At 36.7% G+C, this 20,296-nt stretch overlaps 1 protein-coding gene across 1 annotated transcript in view; it reads right to left on the bottom strand.

Moving 5' to 3' along the window:
- Nucleotides 1–475: 475 nt before the first annotated feature.
- Nucleotides 476–20,296, bottom strand: part of IQCB1 (IQ motif containing B1) — a 76,399-nt gene continuing 56,578 nt past the window's right edge. The window contains exons 13-15 of the mRNA XM_023214512.1: nt 16,230–16,361; nt 3,234–3,390; nt 476–1,275 (exon numbers count right to left, since the gene is read on the bottom strand). Coding sequence (XP_023070280.1) covers nt 1,046–1,275; nt 3,234–3,390; nt 16,230–16,361 — 519 coding nt within the window. The 3' untranslated portion in view covers nt 476–1,045. The remainder of the gene's footprint in view (nt 1,276–3,233; nt 3,391–16,229; nt 16,362–20,296) is intronic.

Raw genomic sequence — 20,296 nt, forward strand, 5'->3', positions numbered from 1 at the left:
CAAGAAAAATTATTGTTCTAGATTATCTGGCATTTTCTCTGCTAAATTGGGAGCAACACTCTTACATAATTTTTCTACATTTCTTTTCCAACTATAAGTACGAATATAGGAATTTTGACTAGAATTTTACTAAAGTTAACATTAGAGATTGTACAACATTACACAATTTGGTCTTACATCCAGAAATACGGGTATTTTCACTCATTTTACAAAAAGCATCTTCCAGATTCTTTATGATATGGAGTTAAGATTTGTTAACTGAGTTTAACTTAAATTCCATATTGTTATAAACACAAATTGAAGTGGCTTCAATTTTATGGTATTAAAATATATTTAAAGTAAACATGGAAATTGAAAAGTATTAGGTTGGAACCAAATAATTATAAAGGTACCTAGGATTATAACAAAAATTAAACATTATATTTAACTCTGAGAGTCCTAGGAGAAAAGACAAAAAGGGAAACAGTACATTATATAGTTCTCATAGTTTAATAGAAAGAATGCATTTTTTTGGTAAGTAGTTCCTTTTAGAAATAACAAAATAGAAAATGAGTTCAACCACTGCTTTATAGAAAATAGGGAAATGTTCTTCAATTGAGCATTTCTTTTCCTCACATTAATAAAGTCTGCACACACCTCCTATGTTAATAGGAAATAGGAATTTCAGATAACAAATGTGGAAAGTTGAAATAATCCTGACAAATTTTTCAAATCAATTGTTGAAAATATTTATTTAGAAAAAAAATCTTTAGTTGGAAAACAGCAGAAACCAAAGAAAAACACACTTCATGTAAATAACAGAACACTATGCTAAGTTTAGTTCTACAATAAAAGCCACATAAATCTGTGTGTGGCCAAGGATGAGGATACAGAGAAAAGAAAAAGAAAATTGAGAGAGAGGTAGAAGATAACTCTTTGCTTACTGCAGGTCTTGTCACCTCTGGAAAATAATAAGTTAGGATGGCCCTAGTCTACTAGCATGCCAGAGGCAGAACCAATATAATCTCCTAAAATATGAGATTTGTGTCAATTCTTAGGTAACTCACTAAGGTGGTTTGGTTCCACCAATGAATAAAGTTTCTAATTCTACACTAAGCTCATCCTTTGGAACATCAATCTCATCTCCAGATTCTTCCCCAAGCTTCTTCCACCAGGGTGCTTGTATGTGCTTCAGGGTTGTGAGATGGGCCTGCTTGGCCTTGGCTGCCACAGGCCTGGATCTACTTAGGAAGAGCTCAGGTTCTTTGCCTTCTGCCTCCTTTAGACTTGGTGCCTCTGTAGTGGACAGAAAATAAATAGATGAGAACAAGAGTCCTATGCCAGGCAGGTAGGAACTTGGAAGCTACAGAGCTGTAACTCTGCAGGCAGAAACAGCATTCCAACTCTGAATGTATTACTTTTGAGACAGGATCTCGCTCTATTGCCTAAGCTGGAGTGCAGTAGCATGATCACGGTTCACTGCAGCCTCAACCTCCTGGGCTCAAGTGATTCTCCCACCTCAGCTTCCTAAGTACCTGGGACTATGCCACCATACCCAGCTAATATTTTTTTCTTTTTTGTAGAGATCTCACTATGCTGCCCAGACTGGTCTCAAACTTCTGGACTCAAGCAATCCTCCTGCCTCAGCTTCCCTAAGTGTTTACAGCCATGAGTCAACATATTTGGCCCATTTCTGTTTTTTTTTTGAGATGGAGTTTTGCTCTTGTTGCCCAGGCTGGAATGCAATGGTGCGATCTCAGCTCACTGCAACCTCCGCCTCCTGGGTTCAAGTAATTCTCCTACCTCAGCCTCCTGAGTAGCTGGGATTACAGGCATGCACCACCATGTCTGGTTAATTTTGTATTTTTAGTAGAGATGGGGGTTTCACCATGTCGGTCAGGCTGGTCTCGAACTCCTGACCTCAGATGATCTGCCTACCTCGGCCTACCAAAATGTTGGGATTACAAGCATGAGCCACTGCGCCCGGCCATTTCTGTGTTTAAAGGAATAAAAAAAGATGTAGATTTTTGTAAGATGGTTTATTTATTTATTTTTATTATTATTTTTGAGACAGAGTCTTACTCTGTCACCTATGCTGGAGTGCAGTGGCGTGATCTCTGCTCACTACAACCTCCGCCTCCCGGGTTCAAGCAATTCTCCTGCCTCAGCCTCCCGAGTAGCTGGGATTACAGGCACCCGCCACCATGCCCAGCTAATTTTTGTATTTTTAGATGGGGTTTCACCATGTTGGTTATGTGGTCTCAAACTCCTGACCTCGTGATCCGCCCACTTCGGCCTCCCAAAGTGCTGGGATTAGAGGCATGAGCCACCTCGCCCAGCCAAGATGGTTTATTTAAAGAACAGAAACTTTAATAGCACCTCATCCTATAGATGAGAGGCTCAGTTTCAGCCATTTATCCAATTTCAAAATATAAAATTCCCAAGTAGTAGCCATTAGAGAAAACACTGGTCCTTTCTGTTCACATACACTAAAGAAATCCAAGAGGCTGACTGAAACACAGGGGCTTCATGGATGGGATCTCTCATTAAATGGGTCAGTGGTTATGATGAATTAATTTTTGTAAAAGTACTTCATTAAAAATTTATAGGCCAGGTGCAGTTGCTCACGCCTATAATCGCAGCACTTTGGGAGGCCGAGGTAGGCAGGTCACAAGGTCAAGAGACCGAGACCATCCTGGCCAACATGGTGAAATTCTGTGTCTACTAAAACTACAAAAATTAGCTGGGCATGGTGGTGCTCATCTGTAGTCCCAGCTGAGGCAGGGGAATCATTTAAACCTGGGAGGCAGAGGTTGCAGCGAGCCAAGATCATGCCACTGCACTCCAGCCTGGCAACGGAACAAGACTCCGTCTCAACAAAATAAAAAAAAATTATAAAATGCGCTACAAGAGAATGATACTGTAACTATTGTCATCATCTACTTATAAAATATGACCAAAAGCTTTTCAGATTACATAGTAAAAGATGGCTAGTAGGGCTCAGCATCTGAAATTAATAACTTCGGGGTGACACATATGAATGATGGCAAGGCTTCGGGAAACAGGTAAGAAGGAGGTTATAAAATCCGCATCATTTGAAAACATTACGTGCTGGTCTGATCTATGTAGAAATTTCCTGAGGTTAGGGGATGAGTTAAAGATGTTTACCAATGGTTTCCTTCTGAAGGTTTTGGATGTCACAAACCTTGCATAGGTTGTTCCTTTTAGAGAACAAAAGTAAAATGAGCACATACTCATTAGCTGTTCAATGTTGGTGCTGATCTGTGCCATCAGAGCTTCTCTGTGCTGCTGGGCTCGCTCTTCCATGGCCCTGCCCATGAAGTAGTGTTGCAGTCGTTCTTGAGCTTGGGCATGGAGCTCCCTACTGACCACATCTGACATTGGAGAGCCCTGGAAACACAGGACAGAAAAGCTTATCACAAAGAGGACATAGGTATCAAAGTACCCAACCACTTAGCAGAGGTTTTAGAATGCTTAGTTGTCTCTCATTTTATCAATTGAATCTTATGATTGATATCTATCTTGTACTCTTATGCAAGTATTAAATAGTCTCTTAAAAGTTTTAGATAAAAATAATGGTGGAGAAGTTTTTTGTCTTTCTTTTTTGTATGTGACCATACTTTACTTTCTCAGACACTGTGGAATTATGGGAGAGGAGATAAAAAACAACTACCAAAAACAACCTGATTAAAAAATGAACAAAATATAATCCTGTGGAAAAAAAAATTACTTGAATAGACATTTCTGCAAAAAAGATAAAGAAACAGCCAGTAAACACATGAAAAGATGCTCAAAATCACTAATTAGGAAAATGCAAGTTCAAACCATAAGGTATAACTTCGTATCTATTAGCTACTATCAAAAACAATGACTACAACAAAAATAACTAATGCTGACAAGGATGTACAGAAACTGGAACCCTGTGTGTGACTGGTGGAAATGTAAAATGGTACAGCCACTATGGAAAACAGTATGGCAGTTCCTCAAAACATTTTTAAAAAGAATTAGCATATAATCTAGCATTTACATTTCTGGATACTCACCCAAAAGAATTGAAAGCAAGTACACAAACAGATATTTGTACACACATGCTCACAGTAGCATTATTCACAATAGCCAAAGGGTGGAAGGAACCCAAGTGTTCCTTGGATAAACAAAATGTAGTATACATAATGGAATATTATTCAGCTTTTAAAAAGTAGAAAATTCTGACACATGCTAAAACATGAACCTTGAAGACATTATACCAAGTGAAACAATGAAGTATGGTTCCACTAATGAGGTACTTAGAGTAGGCAAATTCATAGAGACAGAAAGTAGAATGGTGGTTACCAGGAGCTGGGTAGTGGGGAAATGGTGAGTTAGTGTTTAATGGATGCAGAGTTTCAGTTCTGCAAGATGAAAAAAGTTCTCAAGATGGATGGTGGTGATGGTTGCACAAACAATATGAACGTACTCAATGCTAGCAAACTACATTTAAACATAGTTAAAATGGTACTTTTTACATTTTATCTATTTTACCACCCTGAAAATAAATAAATTTAAAAAATATAGGTACATGAGGCCACACAAAACTTACTGTATCAGAATTTCTTGGGGTGTGTGGGGCTTGGGTATATAATCTGTATAAAGGCGATTAAATTTGTAAACGATTAAAACTGTTAAAAGCAGTATGTCCTCTCTACAGAGCTTAGGAAGTGATTATCTATTTATTGGAGAGAAGGCATGCTTCTGTCTGTCTTCATTCTATATCTGCTTTAAAAACTTTCAGTTGTGGTTCTGCCCCTCTCTCCAATTAGGTTCTGGTGCTCGGCTAAGGGAGGAGTTGCTAATATGATTGATCAGCACTTAAGAGATTCGTTGGCCATATACACCATGGAATACTATGCAGCCCTAAAAAAGGATGAGTTCATGTCCTTTGCAGGGACATGGTTTATGTCCTGGAAGCTGGAAATCATCATTCTCAGCAAACTAACACAAGAACAGAAAACCAAATACTGCATGTTCTCACTCATAAGTGGAAGTTGAAAAATGAGAACATGTGGACGCAGGGAGGGGACCATCACACAGTGGGGCCTATCGGGGGGTGGGGAGCTAGGGGACGGATAGCATTAGGAGAAAAACCTAATGTAGATGACAGGTTGATGGGTCCCAAACCACCCATGGCACGTGTATACCCATGTAACAAACCTGCACGTTTCGCACATGTATCCCAGAACGTAGAGTATAATAATAACTAAAAAGAAGAGATTCATTGGCCATGTTTTATTGGTGGCCAAGCTGATTATTTTTAAAAGCTCAGGACCCCTAAAATGTTTTTAAGCACTTAGGTTAAAAGAACTTTATTAAAAATACAGCTTTATTCACTCCTCAGCAAATGTACAAGAACAGAAATTATAACAAACTGTCTCTCAGACCACAGTGCAATCAAACTAGAACTCAGGACTAAGAAACTCAATCAAAACCGCTCCACTACATGGAAACTGAACAACCTGCTCCTGAATGACTACTGGGTACATAACGAAATGAAGGCAGAAATAAAGATGTTCTTTGAAACCAATGAGAACAAAGATACAACATACCAGAATCTCTGGGACACATTTAAAGCAGTGTGGGGAGGGAAATTTATAGCACTAAATGCCCACAAGAGAAAGCGGGAAAGATCTAAAATTGACACTCTAACATCAAAATTAAAAGAACTAGAGAAGCAAGAGCAAACACATTCAAAAGCTAGCAGAAGGCAAGAAATAACTAAGATCAGAGCAGAACTGAAGGAGATAGAGACACAAAAAACCCTCCCAAAAAATCAGTGAATCCAAGAGTTGGTTTTTTGAAAAAATCAACAAAATTGATAGACTGCTAGCAAGACTAATAAAGAAGAAAAGAGAGAAGAATCAAATAGACACAATAAAAAATGATGAAGGGGATATCACCACCGATCCCACAGAAATACAAACTACCATCAGAGAATACTATAAACACCTCTATGTAAATAAATTAGAAAATCTAGAAGAAATGGATAATTTCCTGGACACTTACACTCTCCCAAGACTAAACCAGGAAGAAGTTGAATCCCTGAATAGACCAATAGCAGGCTCTGAAATTCAGGCAATAATTAATAGCCTACCAACCAAAAAAAGTCCAGGACCAGACAGATTCACAGCCGAATTCTACCAGAGGTACAAGGAGGAGCTGGTACCATTCCTTCTGAAACTATTCCAATCAATAGAAAAAGAGGGAATCCTCCCAAACTCATTTTATGAGGTCAACATCATCCTGATACCAAAGCCTGACAGAGACATAACAAAAAAAGAATTTTAGACCCATATCTCTGATGAACATCGATGCAAAAATCCTCAATAAAATACTGGCAAACGGAATCCAACAGCACATCAAAAAGCTTATCCACCATGATCAAGTGGGCTTCATCCCTAGGATGCAAGGCTGGTTCAACATACTCAAATCAATAAACGTAATCCAGCATATAAACAGAACCAAAGACAAGAATCACATGATTATCTCAATAGATGCAGAAAAGGCCTTCGACAAAATTCAACAGCCCTTCATGCTAAAAACTCAATAAATTCGGTATTGATGGAACGTATCTCAAAATAATAAGAGCTATTTATGACAAACCCACAGCTAATATCATACTGAATGGGCAAAAACTGGAAAAATTCCCTTTGAAAACTGGCACAAGACAGGGATGCCCTCTCTCATCACTCCTATTCAACATAGTGTTGGAAGTTCTGGCTAGGGCAGTCAGGCAAGAGAAAGAAATAAAGGGTATCCAGTTAGGAAAAGAAGAAGTCAAATTGTCCCTGTTTGCAGATGACATGATTGTATATTTAGAAAACCCCATTGTCTCAGCCCAAAATCTCCTTAAGCTGATAAGCAACTTCAGCAAAGTCTCAGGATACAAAATTAATGTGCAAAAATCACAAGCATTCTTATACACCAGTAACAGACAAGCAGAGAGCCAAATCAGGAATGAACTTCCATTCACAATTGCTTCAAAGAGAATAAAATACCTAGGAATCCAACTTACAAGGGATGTAAAGGACCTCTTCAAGGAGAACTACAAACCACTGCTCAGTGACATCAAAGAGGACACAAACAAATGGAAGAACATACCATGCTCATGGATGGGAAGAATCAATATCGTGAAAATGGCCATACTGCCCAAGGTAATTTACAGATTCAATGCCATCCCCATCAAGCTACCAACGAGTTTCTTCACAGAATTGGAAAAAACTGCTTTAAAGTTCATATGGAACCAAAAAAGAGCCCGCATTGCCAAGACAATCCTAAGTCAAAAGAACAAAGCTGGAGGCATCACGCTACCTGACTTCAAACTATACTACAAGGCTACAGTAACCAAAACAGCATGGTACTGGTACCAAAACAGAGATATAGACCAATGGATCAGAACAGAGCCCTCAGAAATAATACCACACATCTGCAGCCATCTGATCTTTGACAAACCTGACAAAAACAAGAAATGGGGAAAGGATTCCCTATTTAATAAATGGTGCTGGGAAAATTGGCTAGCCATAAGTAGAAAGCTGAAACTGGATCCTTTCCTTACTCCTTATACAAAAATTAATTCAAGATGGATTAGAGACTTAAATGTTAGACCTAAAACCATAAAAACCCTAGAAGAAAACCTAGGTAATACCATTCAGGACATAGGCATAGGCAAGGACTTCATCATGTCTAAAACACCAAAAGCAACGGCAAGAAAAGCCAGAATTGACAAATGGGATCTAATTAAAGAGCTTCTGCACAGCAAAAGAAACTGCCATCAGAGTGAACAGGCAACCTGCAGAATGAGAGAAAATTTTTGCAATCTACTTATCTGACAAAGGGCTAATATCCAGAACCTACAAAGAACTCAAATTTATAAGAAAAAAACAAACAAGCCCATCAAAAAGTGGGCAAAGGATATGAACAGACATTTCTTAAAAGAAGACCTTCATACAGCCAACAGACACATGAAAAAATGCTCGTCATCACTGGCCATCAGACAAATGCAAATCAAAACCACAATAAGATACCATCTCACACCAGTTAGAATGGTAATCATTAAAAAGTCAGGAAACAACAGGTGCTGGAGAGGATGTGGAGAAATAGGAACACTTTTACACTGTTGGTGGGATTGTAAACTAGTTCAACCATTGTGGAAAACAGTATGGTGATTCCTCAAGGATCTAGAACTAAAAATACCATATGACCCAGCCATCCCATTACTGGGTGTATACCCAAAGGATTATAAATCATGCTGCTATAAAGACACATGCACACGTATGTTTATTGTGGCACTATTCACAATAGCAAAGACCTGGAATCAACCCAAATGTCCATCAGTGACAGACTGGATTAAGAAAATGTGGCACATATACACCATAGAATACTATGCAGTCATAAAAAAGGATGAGTTCGTGTCCTTCGTAGGGACATGGATGCAGCTGGAGACCATAATTCTCAGCAAACTATCACAAGAACAGAAAACCAAACATCGCATGTTCTCACTCATAGGTGGGAATTGAACAATGAGATTACTTGGACATGGGAATGGGGAACATCACACCCTGGGGCCTATTATGGGGGGGGGAAGGATGGCATTGGGAGTTATACCTGATGTAAATGATGAGTTGATGGGTGCTGATGAGTTGATGGGTGCAGCACACCAACATGGCACAAGTATACGTATGTAACAAATCTGCACATTGTGCACATGTACCCTAGAACTTAAAGTATATATATATAAAAAAAAAGAAGGTCACATTATTTCTCCATTGTTTCCTTTTAGAAGTTTTATAGTTTTAGGTTTTGCATTAGGCCTATGATCTACTTTGAGTTAAATTTTGTATATGAAGTGATGTATGGCTTCAAGTTCAATTTTTTTTATATATGGATAGCCAATTGCTCCAGTTTTTCTACTGCATTAACTGTGCATCTCTGTCAATAATTAGTTGGCTATACATGTGGATTTATTTCTGGATTCAAGTCTGTTCTACTGATTTGTTTTTGTATCTTTGTATCAATATCACTGTTTTGATTCTATAGCTTTATAATTGCAATCAGGTAACATCAGCCCTCCAACTCTGTTCTTTTTTGCAGTTACTTAGCTATTCTATTCTAGGTCCTTTGTATTTCTATATGAATTTTAGAATCAGTGTGTCAATTTCCACAAGAAAACCTGATGGGATTATGATTGTGCCGAATGACATTCTGCCTTGTTCCTAATCTTAGAGGAGAAACATTCAGTCTTTTGTCATTGAACATGATGTCAGTTGTAGGTATTTCATAGATATCTTTCATCAGGTGGAGAAAGTTTTCTCCAAATTCCTAGTTTGTTAAGATTTCGTTCTTGGGGTGTGTGGGGTGTCAGGACTAGATGTTGCATTTTGTCAAGCTCTTTTTCTGCATTTATTGATATAATAATATGATTTTTCTTAGTCTGAGTCTGTTAATATGGTAAATTATACCTGAGATAAACTTTACTTGTTCATGATATACTAGCCTTTCAACATATTGTTAGATTCAATTTGCTAAATGAATAACTATTTTGAGATTTATCCATGTTGTTAAAAGTTTTAATGTTTAGAATTTTGAGATAAATGTTCATGAGGAATATTGTTCTGAAATTCTTTGCTTGTAAGGTCTCTGGTTATGGTGTCAGGGTATTGCTGGTCTTATAAAATGAGTTGGAAAGTATTTCCTCTTCTTCAATTTTTTATGGAATTGGCATTATTTCCTTCTTAAACGAATCAGTGAAGCAATCCAGCCATGCAAGTTTTCTTGTGGAGAGGTTTTCAGTTACAATTTAGTAGACATATAGATATATGAGATTATTCATTTTATCTATTCTCGGGTGAACTGTGGTAATTTGTCTTTTGAGGATTTGTCTATTTCATACAAATTGTTGTATTGGTATAAAGGTACTAATATTCCCTTATTCTTCAATATCTGTATAGTCTATATTGATGTCACTTCTCTTACCTCCTGATGTTGGTAATTTATGTCTTCTTTTTCCTGATCAGTCTGGCTGCAGTTTTATAAATTTTATCGATCTTCTCAAACAATCAGCTTTTAGTTTCATTGATTTTTCTCTATTGCTTTTGTTTCCTAGTTTATTGATTTCCCTTTGATCTTTATTTCCTTTCTTCTGCTTACTTGGAGTTTAATTTGCTCCGTTTCTAGTTTCTTAAGTTATAAGCTGAGGGTTTTTTTGTTTTTGTTTTTTAACGAGAAAGGAGGGGCTGTCTGTTTCTGTTTGTTTTTTTTAAAGAGACATAGTCTTGCTATGTTGCCCAGGCTGGAGTACAGTGGCTATTGACAGACACAGTCATGGACCACTATAGCCTTAAACTCCTGGGCTCAGGAAATCCTCCCGCCTCAGCCTCCCAAGTAGCTGTCACAGGCTACTGTGCCCAGCTCTTTGAGGCCTTTGATTTGAGACCTATCTTCTTTTTAAAATACAGGTGTTTAGTGATAAAAATTTCCTTCTAAATACTGCTTTTGGGGAATCTACAAGTTGTGAAAGGTGGAGTTTTCATTCAGTTTGAAATACTTTATAATTTCCCTTTTGATTTCTTCTTTGAGCCTTTGGGTATTTAGAAGTGTGTTGTTTAGTTTCCATATAGTTGGTAATATAACCAGAGATATTTCTGTTATTGACTTCTAACTTAATTCTATTGTGGGCAGAGAATATACTTTGTATATATATATTTTTTAGTTTATTGAGATTTATTTGATGGTACAGAACATAGTCTATCTTGGTAAATGTTCTATGTGCAATGTTCATTAAGAAGAATGTTATTTGGTGAAGTTTTCCAAAAATGTCAATTAGATCAAGTTGTTTAATAGTGTTGTTCATATCTACCATATCCTTGCTGCTTTTCTGCGTGCTTGTTCTATAAGTTGTTGTTGAGAAGGTTATTGAAATAATTGTGGTTTTATTCCTCATCACAGTTCTATCAGTGTTTGCTTCATGTATTTTTTTATTGTGGTAAAATATACGTAAGATTTATCATTTTAACCATTTTTAAGTGTACAGTTCAGTGGTATTAAAGTACATTCATATTGTTACATGACCACTGCCACTGTCCATCTCCAGAACTTTTATATTTGCCCAAATTGAAATTCCATACTCTTTAAATACTATCTTCTCATCCTACTCCCCAACTTCTACTCCTGAAAACCGCAATTCAATTTTCTATTTCTATCAATTTGCTTTCTCTAGGTATCTTAGATAAGTGGAATCAGATAATATTTGTCCTTTTGTATCTGGCTTATTTCAGTTAGCATGTCATCAAGGTTCATTCATGTTGGCTACATGTATTTTGGAGCACTGTTATTAGGTATATAAACATTTAAAATTCTTATGTCCTCTTAATTGATTCCTTTATCATTATACTTGTTCCACCTTTTTTCATATTTAAAGTATGTTTCTTGTAATCAACATATAATCAGGCTTTTTTATTCAGTCTGCTACTCTGCTTTTTAATTGGGGTGTTCAGACCATTTTTAGCTATTGTAATTACTGACACAATCATGTTTGAGTCTATCATTTTGCTTTCTTTTTGTCCCACACTTTATTTTTCCTCTTTTTCTGCCTTTTTTGATCAAGTATATTTCATGATTCAATGTCATCTCTTTTGTAGGCTTATTAGCTATTTTATTATTAGTTGTTAGCTATAACTCTTTGTTTTTTAAATTTTAGTGGTTGCTTTAAGGTTCATACCATACATGTTTAACTTATAAATCTACCTTCAAATGATAACATATCACTTCATATATAGTATAAGAACCTTTCAATAGTATAGCAATCCCCCAGTTATCCAAGGTTTCACTTTCTGTGGTTTCAGTTACCTGCGGTAGAGTACAATAAGATATTTTGAGAGAGACAGAGAGACCACATTCATATAACTTTTATTACAATATGTTATTATAATTGTTCTACTTTATTACTGTGGTTGTTAATCTCTTACTGTGTGTAATTTATAAATTAAACTTTATCATAGGTATGTATGTATAGGAAAAAACATGATATATACAGGGTTCGGTACTATCTGCAGTTTTAGTCTTCCGTTGGGGGTCTTGGAATGCATCTTCTGAGATTAAGGGGGGACTACTGTATATTTACCCAAGTACAGTCATGCCTTGCTTAACGACAGGAATCGGTTCAGAGAAATGTGCTGTTAGGTGATTTTGTCACTGTGCGCCTGTCATCGAGTGTACCTACACAAACTTAAATGGTATAGACTACTACATATGTAGGCTATGTGGTATACCCTATTGCTCTTAGGCTACAAATCTGTACAGCATGTTATTGTACTGAATACTGTAAGCAATTTTAATGCAATGGTAAGTTTTTGCATATGTAAACATATATAAATGTAGAAAATGTCCAGTAAAAATATGCCATTACAATATTATGTGACCACTGTTGTATATATGGCCCAACACTGACTGAAAATTCATTATGTGACACATGGCTGTAATTACCATTTCCAGTGCTCTTAATTTCTTTATGTAGAGCCAGATTTCTCTCTGGTATCTTTTCCTGGCATCATTTTAAACAGAAATGTTAAGTGTTTTATACCTTAAAGAACTTAACATTTCTGATTTACATTCCCACCAACAGTGTGTAAGTTGGTTGTTTTTGACTTTGTAATAATAGTCATTTTAACTGGCATAATATGGTTATTTATTATGATTTTAATTTACATTTCTCTGATGATTAGTGAGCATTTTTCATTGTTTGTTGACCACTTGTATGTCTGTTCATGTTTCTTGCCCACTTTTTTTTTTTTTTTTTTTTTTTTTTTTGAGACAGGTTCTCTCTCGGCCACCCAGGCTGGAGTGCAGTAGCATGAACATGCCTCACTGCAGCCTCAACCTCCTGAGTTCAAATGATTGCCCCACCTCAACCTCTCAAGTAGCTGGGACCACAGACAGGCACCACCATGCCTGGCTAATTTTTAAATTTTTTTGTAGAGACCAGGTCTCACCATGTTGCCTAAGCTGGTTTTGAATTCCTGGGCTCAAGTATTCCTCCTGCCTTGGCATCCCAGAGTGCTGAGATTATAAGCATGAGCCACAGCATCTGGCTTTGCCCACTTTTTAATGTTTTTTTTTTTCTTCTTGAGTTGAGTTCCTTGTAGATTCTAGATATTAGCCCTTTGTCAGATGTATAGCTTGCAACTATTTTTTCCCATTCTATAGGCTGTTTACTGTTGATTATTTATTTTGCTGGGCAGGAACTTGCAAGATAGGCATGTAAATGTGCATTTTTACTCCCTCAATTTATTTCTGGAATGTTAAATTCTAACATTTCTGGAATGTTAAATTCTTTTTATGTAGTGCAAGTGTACTGGTGATCAAGTCTTTCAGCTTTTGTATGTCTGAAAAAGCTTTTTTTTTTAAACAATTTTTTTTTGTCAGGTACAGAATTCTAGGTTGGACAACTTTTTTTCCTTTCAGTACTTTAAAGCAAGGTATCTTCTTGCTTGCACTGTTCCTACTGAGCAATGTAATTTTTGTCTTTATATAACATTTAAAATTTTTTTTTGTTTTTAAGATTTTCACTGTATCACTGGTTTGACAATTTTGATTATGATATTCCTTGGCACAGTTTTTTCCATGTACCTGTGCCTTAACTGGTTTGGGTATGGGCTTATCATTTTTAGTTTGGAAAGTTTTCAGCCATTATTTTTCTCTACACTTCCTTCAGGGATTCCAATTTTTCATTTATTGGGTCACTTACAGTCCCACAGCTCAGTAATGGTCTTTTCAAATATTTTTCTCTTTTTTCCCTCTCTGTGACTCATTTTGTACAGTATCTACTACTATGGCTTCACCTTTATTATTAATTTATTATTAGACTTCCATCCAGCAAAGTCTAATCTGCTATTAATTTGATCAAGTATATTTTTCATACCATACTTTGAAGTTTTTACCTCTAGGAGTTTGATTCAGGTATTTTAAAAATATTTTCCATATTTCTACTTGACTTTTTGAACATATAGAATACAGTTATAATGACTGTTTAAATGCCCTTCTCTGCCAATTTTAACATCTATGTAATTTCTGGGTTGGTTTGATTGAATATCCTCCTCATTATCAGTCCTTTTTCCTACTTCCATGCATGCCTTTAATATTTGATTAGCTGCTAGACATTGTGACTTTTACCTTGTTAGGTGCTGGATATTTTGACATTTCTTAAAATTTTGAGTCTTTTTTTGGAATGCTGTTAAATTACATGAAAACATTTTAATCTTTTTTTGACTCTTGATTTTATAATTTGTTTGGCAGAATGGAGCTGTCTAGGCTAATCATAATCTACTATTAAGGGAAGGTCTTCCTGAGTATGCTTCACAATACCCTGTGAATTATGAGTCTCTCCAGCGTATTTGATGGGAACAGGCACTATTCCTGGAACTATGTGAGTTCCAGACACACTTCCGTCTTACCTTTTCAGATGACTGGAAAATTTGGCTTTAGATAATTTCCTCACATGTACATGCTGATTAGTATTCTGGAGAATACTTAAGGGGGTAGATTCTGTAGATATCTGGGGTTCTCTCTCTTTGCAGCTCTCTTTGCTCTGGTACTCTGTTCTAAGAAGTCTAGCTCCCTTGGTGTCACCAGACTCTCAGTGCCATTTCCTTAACTCAAGGATTCTAAAGAGCTCTTCTCTTCCTTGAGCTATGGCCTAAAAACTCTTTCAAGGCAGTAAGCTGGGGTAATTATAGGGCTCGCTTTGTTCCCTCTCAGAATTATTGTTCTTTGTTGTCTGATGTCCAGGGTCTTGAAAACGATTATCTCATACATTTTTATCTGTTTATGTTTGTTTCTTTTTCTGGTTGTTTCAGGCAGGAAGTAAATCTAGTCCCTGTTACTTCATCTTGGCCAGAAACAAATGTCAGAACTTTTTCCACTGTCTACCTCTTTATGGTAATCACAGAGGGCCTGAAATAGAAGGGTGGTTTTTTCCTCCTCTCTTTCTCCACAGACTCCATTAGGTTTTGGGTCCCTAATTCCAGATTAGCAGGAGGGGAAAGTAAGAGGCCTTGCTTACACTTCCTGGACTAAGCTATGCTATCCAATTCAGGTTTTACCATTGCTGTGTTCCAGTGATTACCAGATACATGCTCAGCTACTAATATATTTGTACTTCATTTCCATTTGTATAGTGGTTTTTGTTTGTTACAAAAAGTCCTTTCATTTTGGGCGCTCTGGAGGAATGAAAGGGTGAATGGCAGGACTGCCTAAATATCATATCAAACCTCTAACATCAGTTATCCAGAACCTTCAAATTTGAGAAGTGTGTGTGTGTTATCTGTGTGTGTGTGTGTGTGTGTGTGTTTGTGAGAGAGAGAGAATGAACTCAGGCACAAACACCACCACCACAATCACAACAAAACTCATGAAAAGTACCAAGATACACTATAAGTGGTTGGTTCAAATGAGGGAATAATTCTGATAGATTGAAATGTATAAACTGCCAACTTTGTCCATAAAATTACGGAAGTGTGAAAGCACGGGAGAAGCTGTAAGAGTAAAGAAAGTAGAGGTAATCAGCAAAGGTGCAGGTGATTAAAATTAATGACAGGAGTGGTGAGTTACTCCCAAGGCAGAAAGGGAAATGACCTTTGAAGACACATAGGAGTAGATGGTCAAGAATTCAGGTGGGAGAAGTGAATAACATGTGACCTGCAATACTGTGGTCATAGAAAGTCAAAGATATGGACATTTCTGTTGGGATAAAGGCACTAGTAGTATTTTTGTGGTAAGATCATAAGAGGCAAATAGTCAAATGCTATATCTTATTGGCTTCTGGAGGTACATTAGTAGTCCAACAAATGTGAGAATGAATAATCATTGATTGACAATTACATATACTCTTTCTGGAAGGTTCAAAATCGTTCCAGTTTTACTGTACTATTGCAAAAGAAGCAATGAACAAGTCTTATTGACGTAGTATGGGAAAAAACTGATTTAAAGCAGAGTCTCCTTCACCACTGACTATACCTATGGCTATGTAACTATAAAAAGATATACCATTACTTCTATGGAAAAGCCAATGCATTACCTTATACCAGCAATAAATGTATACACACACACACACACACACACACATATATGAGAGACACTGTTTTGTTGATCAATATCACGCACTGGAATAATGTAATACTGATATGGCACAGAAGCCTACATACCAAATGTCTTCTGACATAGTCATCCACTTGTTGCTTCAGTTCAACTCGGCGTGCATCAGTGAGTTCTTGGAGTCCTCGCCAAGGAGCAAATAGTTTCTTTTTCTTATGGCACTTTGCTAGGAATTTAAGTGCCTGGAGGAAAAAAAAAATTGAAGGTTTGTGATTTTTCTCCCTTAACTAATAGAACTATTTTCTCACTACAACATATGGTAGTGACCACATTGCAATATTGATTAACTCTGAGTGTGTATAAGGAGGGGAATGGAACTGTGACAAGATGCAGGAGAATAGTGATTTTGAAAATATACAGTCTTCTGTAGTGCTTTTTACAAGGATATAGTCACGTATTATTTGTGCAGTAAGCAATGAAGAGGAAAAAAAGCAATAGATTCTAGTCTCAATTCTAGTCCCTAATAAACTATGATTCTGGGCAAGTCACTTGATCCCTAGAGGACAGATTCTTATGTCTATAGAAAAAAGGGACCTTAATTCTACACAGCCTACAGGATTGTAAACACCTAGGAGACAGTATATTTCTGTCTGAATTATTTCCCATGTCCTTCAGAATGGACTCTGGTAAAAAGAAATTTTGTAATAGGCATGATATGAGACAAATTTGCAATTATTCTTCCCAATTGTTTTCACTCTTCTCGTGTCTTTGTTGTTTTTATTTTCATCAAAGTTACATGTTCACATTATTTAAAGCAGGGGTCAGCAAATCATTGCCCACAGGCCAAATCTAGCCTGCTGCCTGTTTTCACAGGGCTTGAGAGCTAAAAATGTGTGTGTCGTTTGGTTTTCGTGTTTTTGTTTTGTTTTGTTTTTTCATTTTACGTTGTTAAATAATTTACAGGGAAAAGAATATTTGGTGGCATGTAAAATTATATGAAATTCAAAATCTAATGTTTACAAATAACTTTTTTTTCAGATAGGGTCTCGCTCTGTCACCAGGCTGGAGTGCAGTGGCACAATCTCAGCTCACTGCAACCTTCAACCCCCCAGGTTCAAGCAATTCCCCTGCCTCAGCCCAGAGTAGCTGGGATTACAGGTGTGCACCACTGCACCCGGCTAATTTTTGTATTTTTTAGTAGAGATGGGGTTTCACCATGTTAGCCAGGCTGGTCTTGATCTCTTGACCTTGTGATTCACCTGACTCGCCCTCCCAAAGTGCTGAGATTACAGACGGGAGCCATCGCACCCCACCTCTACAAATAACATTTTACTGGAACACAGCCGTGCTCATTTGTTTACTATTGGCTATGGCTGCTTTTGTGCTATAACTGAATACATGTGACACACTGCATGACCTGCAAAGCCTAAAATATTTTATTATATAGCCCTTCCCAGAAAAGTTTGCTGATATAACTCTATCGTTTAATGTGTCAGTTTCATAAGAATTACTAGAATGCTATTGTTTAATCTGTCAGCTTCATAAGAATTACTAGAATTCTTACTAGAGTTACCCATTTACCCTGTCCCCTGACTCAAGGGCAACAATTTAATTCAGTTTATTCTTTTGACATTTAGCTCCATCTATTTTTCTGTGATTTTTTTTTTTCAGATATAGGTATTACTTATTGATTTTCTTGTATGAAAGGTATGAATTTAGCTTTTACTTACTTCTACTCCCCATCCGTCCTGTATTATTACATCATAATTTTAGTTAATGTTCAATGTTTGCAAAATTATGACCACATAAAGGCTATTCACTTTTGAACAATATAGTTTACTATAATTACTTTTCCTTCCTTGCACATTTTGCACATTTTTATTTTCTCTGGAATTATTAATTCTCTTTTCTCCCATGCTTTGTTTTCCGTACTACCGATTATATTTTATAAACTCTGCCCTAATTTTCAACACATTAAAATACATCCAGCATTCTATCAAATTCATTTTCTTGGACACATTTTCTGGAGCTTCCTGACCTGCTCTCTATACCTTGGGCATAGCTGTCATCCTGTGGTCTCCATTCACCATCATCTCCGTGACTACTTTTCATCTTTCCCTTGTGTTTCTTGGATTCCATGTTGCCTTCTTTCTCAGGTTATTCCCTCTTATCTAAAAATGTCTTTGGTCTGTCCTTATCTTTAATTAATAATTTGGTTGGGTAGAGAATTCTAGCTGGAAATCACTTTCCTTCAAATATATGACAGTCTCACTTCAACACTTTTTAGCTTCCAATGTTGCTGTCAAGAAGTTCTTTTGTTCCTAGTACATCTCACAGTATTATGAAACAAATGTAGAAGTGTTTCTGTCACTGTATTGGACACTTAATTGGTCCCCTTAATCTAAAATTCGTGACATTCAGTTCTGGGAAATCTTCAGTTATTTGACCTTCTCTCTTCTGTTTTTTCTTGTTCTTGATTTCAAATGTTTGGCTGTTCGACCTCCTAGACTGGTAGTCTTTTCTATCCATCTGTTTTTTTATTTTTTAAATTAAAGATTCTACCTTTTTTTCTTTTTCTAATGATATTTCATATGTTGACCAGGCTGGCCTAGAACTCCTGAGCTAATGCCATCCTGCTGCTTTAGCCTTCTGAGTAGCTGGGATTACAGATGTGTGCCTCTGGCAAAATCTTTTTTCCTTGCTTTCTGTGAGATTTCTTTAACTTTTCTCCCATAATCCTTTTATTAGTCTTTCAGTTTTCCCTGTCGAATTTTATTCTATGTGTTCCCTTTTATATAGTATCTTGGTTTTGTTTCATATATTATGTTTCCTTATCTCTCTGAGGATATTAATAACAGATTAAAAACATTTTTTCCTTAAACCTTCAATGTTTATATTCTATCAAGTAATTTTATTCCATTTGTTTTGTCTTTGGCTTTCCTTAGATATTCAGTGATAATTATTTTTTAGTTGATATTTAAGCGTGGGCACTAAGAAGCGGTTTAGAAAATTTCCCTAGTACCCTTTACTTTTTTGGTATTTTTTTTAAGACAGGGTCTCACACTGTCACCCTGGCTGGTATGCAGTGGCTTGATTATGGCTCACAGCAGCCTCAACCTCCTGGGCTCAAGTGATCTTCCCACTTCGGCTTCCTGAGTAGCCAGGACTACAGGTGTGCACCACCAAGTCCAGTTAATTTTTTGTAGAGAAAGAGTCTTATTATGTTTCCTAGGCTAGTCTCAAACTCCTGGGCTCAAGTGATCCTCCCGCCTCAGCCTCCCAAAGTGCTGGGATTTATAGGCGTTGAGTCACCATGCCCGGCCTTGTTTTCAGTATGGTACTTGAGTTTTCAACTGTGCTTGCATCCTTCTTTTGAGACTCTCTTCTTTCCTTCTATTCTCCCCTTTCATTGATTTTTCTCTTTTAGTAAATTTCCTCAATTTTTAGCTACTGGAGAAACAATGCCTCTGTTTTTGCATCAAGTAAGAGAGGAACAGATGGTGGATAACTGTTCTGGCCTTTCTTTTCCTGCCGAGGACACTAATAACCGGTTCTTCCTGAGGGACAAGTTCATTGAAAGGATATTCCTACTCCTTTATATTACTTTTTTTTGAAAGGATATTCCTACTCCTTTATATTACTTTTTTTTTTTTTTTTTTTTTTTTTTCCCAGGCTGGATCTCATTCATATTGTCCAGGCTGGAGTGCAGTGGTGTGATCACAGCTCACTGCAGCCTCAACTTCCCAGGCTCAGGTGATTTTCCCCACTTCAGTTTCCCAAGTAGCTGGGACTACTAGTACATGCTACCATGCCTGGCTAATTTTTGTATTTTTAGTAGAGACGAGGTTTTGCCACATTGCCCAGGCTGGTATATTACTTTCAATGAGGCTAATGAATTATTTCCCATTTTTTTCTTAGCAAGGTCAGTAGCAGTGCCAACAGAAGTATAATGTGAGTCATATAAGTAATTTTAAATTTTCTAGTAGTCACATTAAGAAAATAAAAAATGGGCAAAACAATATTTACTGAGTTATATAAAACATATAACTCAGTATACACAAAATATTAGTATTTCATCATGTAATCAATATAAAAAAGTATTAATGAGATACTTTACACTTTTTTTCATGCTACATTTTCAAAATCTGGTGGGTATTTTATACTTACGACACATTTC

Source organism: Piliocolobus tephrosceles, chromosome 2 (assembly GCF_002776525.5).
Source record: "Piliocolobus tephrosceles isolate RC106 chromosome 2, ASM277652v3, whole genome shotgun sequence".
Taxonomy (NCBI): domain Eukaryota; kingdom Metazoa; phylum Chordata; class Mammalia; order Primates; family Cercopithecidae; genus Piliocolobus; species Piliocolobus tephrosceles.